Consider the following 645-nt stretch of genomic DNA (forward strand, 5'->3'; position numbering starts at 1 on the left):
GTGATGAACAAGCTCCACCAAGCTGTACTTTTTCTCTTTCAGCACATTCAGCTCTCTGAACGTGAATGGAAATGTGAACTGGATGTCCCGGTTGGCTTTGTCTTCAGCCCAGTCCAGAGTGAACTTCTGTGTTAGCACTGTTTTCCCGATGCCAGCCACTCCCTTTGTCATCACTGTTCTGATCTGTTCGTCTCGTCCAGGTGAGCCTTTAAAGATGTCTTGTTGTCTGATGGTTGTTTCTGGTCTGACTGGTTTCCTGGATGCTGTTTCAATCTGTCTGACCTCATGTTCATCATTGACCTCTGCAGTCCCTCCCTCTGTGATGTAGAGCTCTGTGTAGATCTGATTCAGGAGGGTCGGGGTTCCTGCTTTAGCGATCCCCTCAAACACACACTGGAACTTCTTCTGCAGGTTACATTTTAGTTCACGCTGACAAACTGCAGAATGACTTCCTGAATGAAAAAACAACAAAGAAGATCAATAAGTCAAAGAGGACATTTCAACAGGTCATGTCCTCACAGACTGAGTATATGAATATATTTTGGTCCGTCTCTTGAGACGTCAGTAAACGTCCCATTGATCCATAATGTTAATCTTCATAGAAATCCTCTTACGTCTCTGCAGACAGTCAGCCAGCTCCTCCTG

General features: G+C 45.3%; 1 protein-coding gene across 1 annotated transcript; it reads right to left on the reverse strand.

The window, feature by feature from the left end:
- Nucleotides 1-8: 8 nt before the first annotated feature.
- LOC121939712 (NACHT, LRR and PYD domains-containing protein 3-like) lies at nucleotides 9-642 on the reverse strand (the record flags this gene model as incomplete). The annotated part of the gene is made up of 2 exons (XM_042482688.1): nucleotides 9-452; nucleotides 615-642. Coding segments are annotated over 2 exons (472 nt in total), but the record flags the coding sequence as incomplete, so codon positions are not given.
- Between the last annotated feature and the right edge of the window lie 3 nt (nucleotides 643-645).

Source organism: Plectropomus leopardus, unplaced genomic scaffold (genome assembly GCF_008729295.1).
Source record: "Plectropomus leopardus isolate mb unplaced genomic scaffold, YSFRI_Pleo_2.0 unplaced_scaffold57096, whole genome shotgun sequence".
In the NCBI taxonomy this organism is placed as follows: domain Eukaryota; kingdom Metazoa; phylum Chordata; class Actinopteri; order Perciformes; family Serranidae; genus Plectropomus; species Plectropomus leopardus.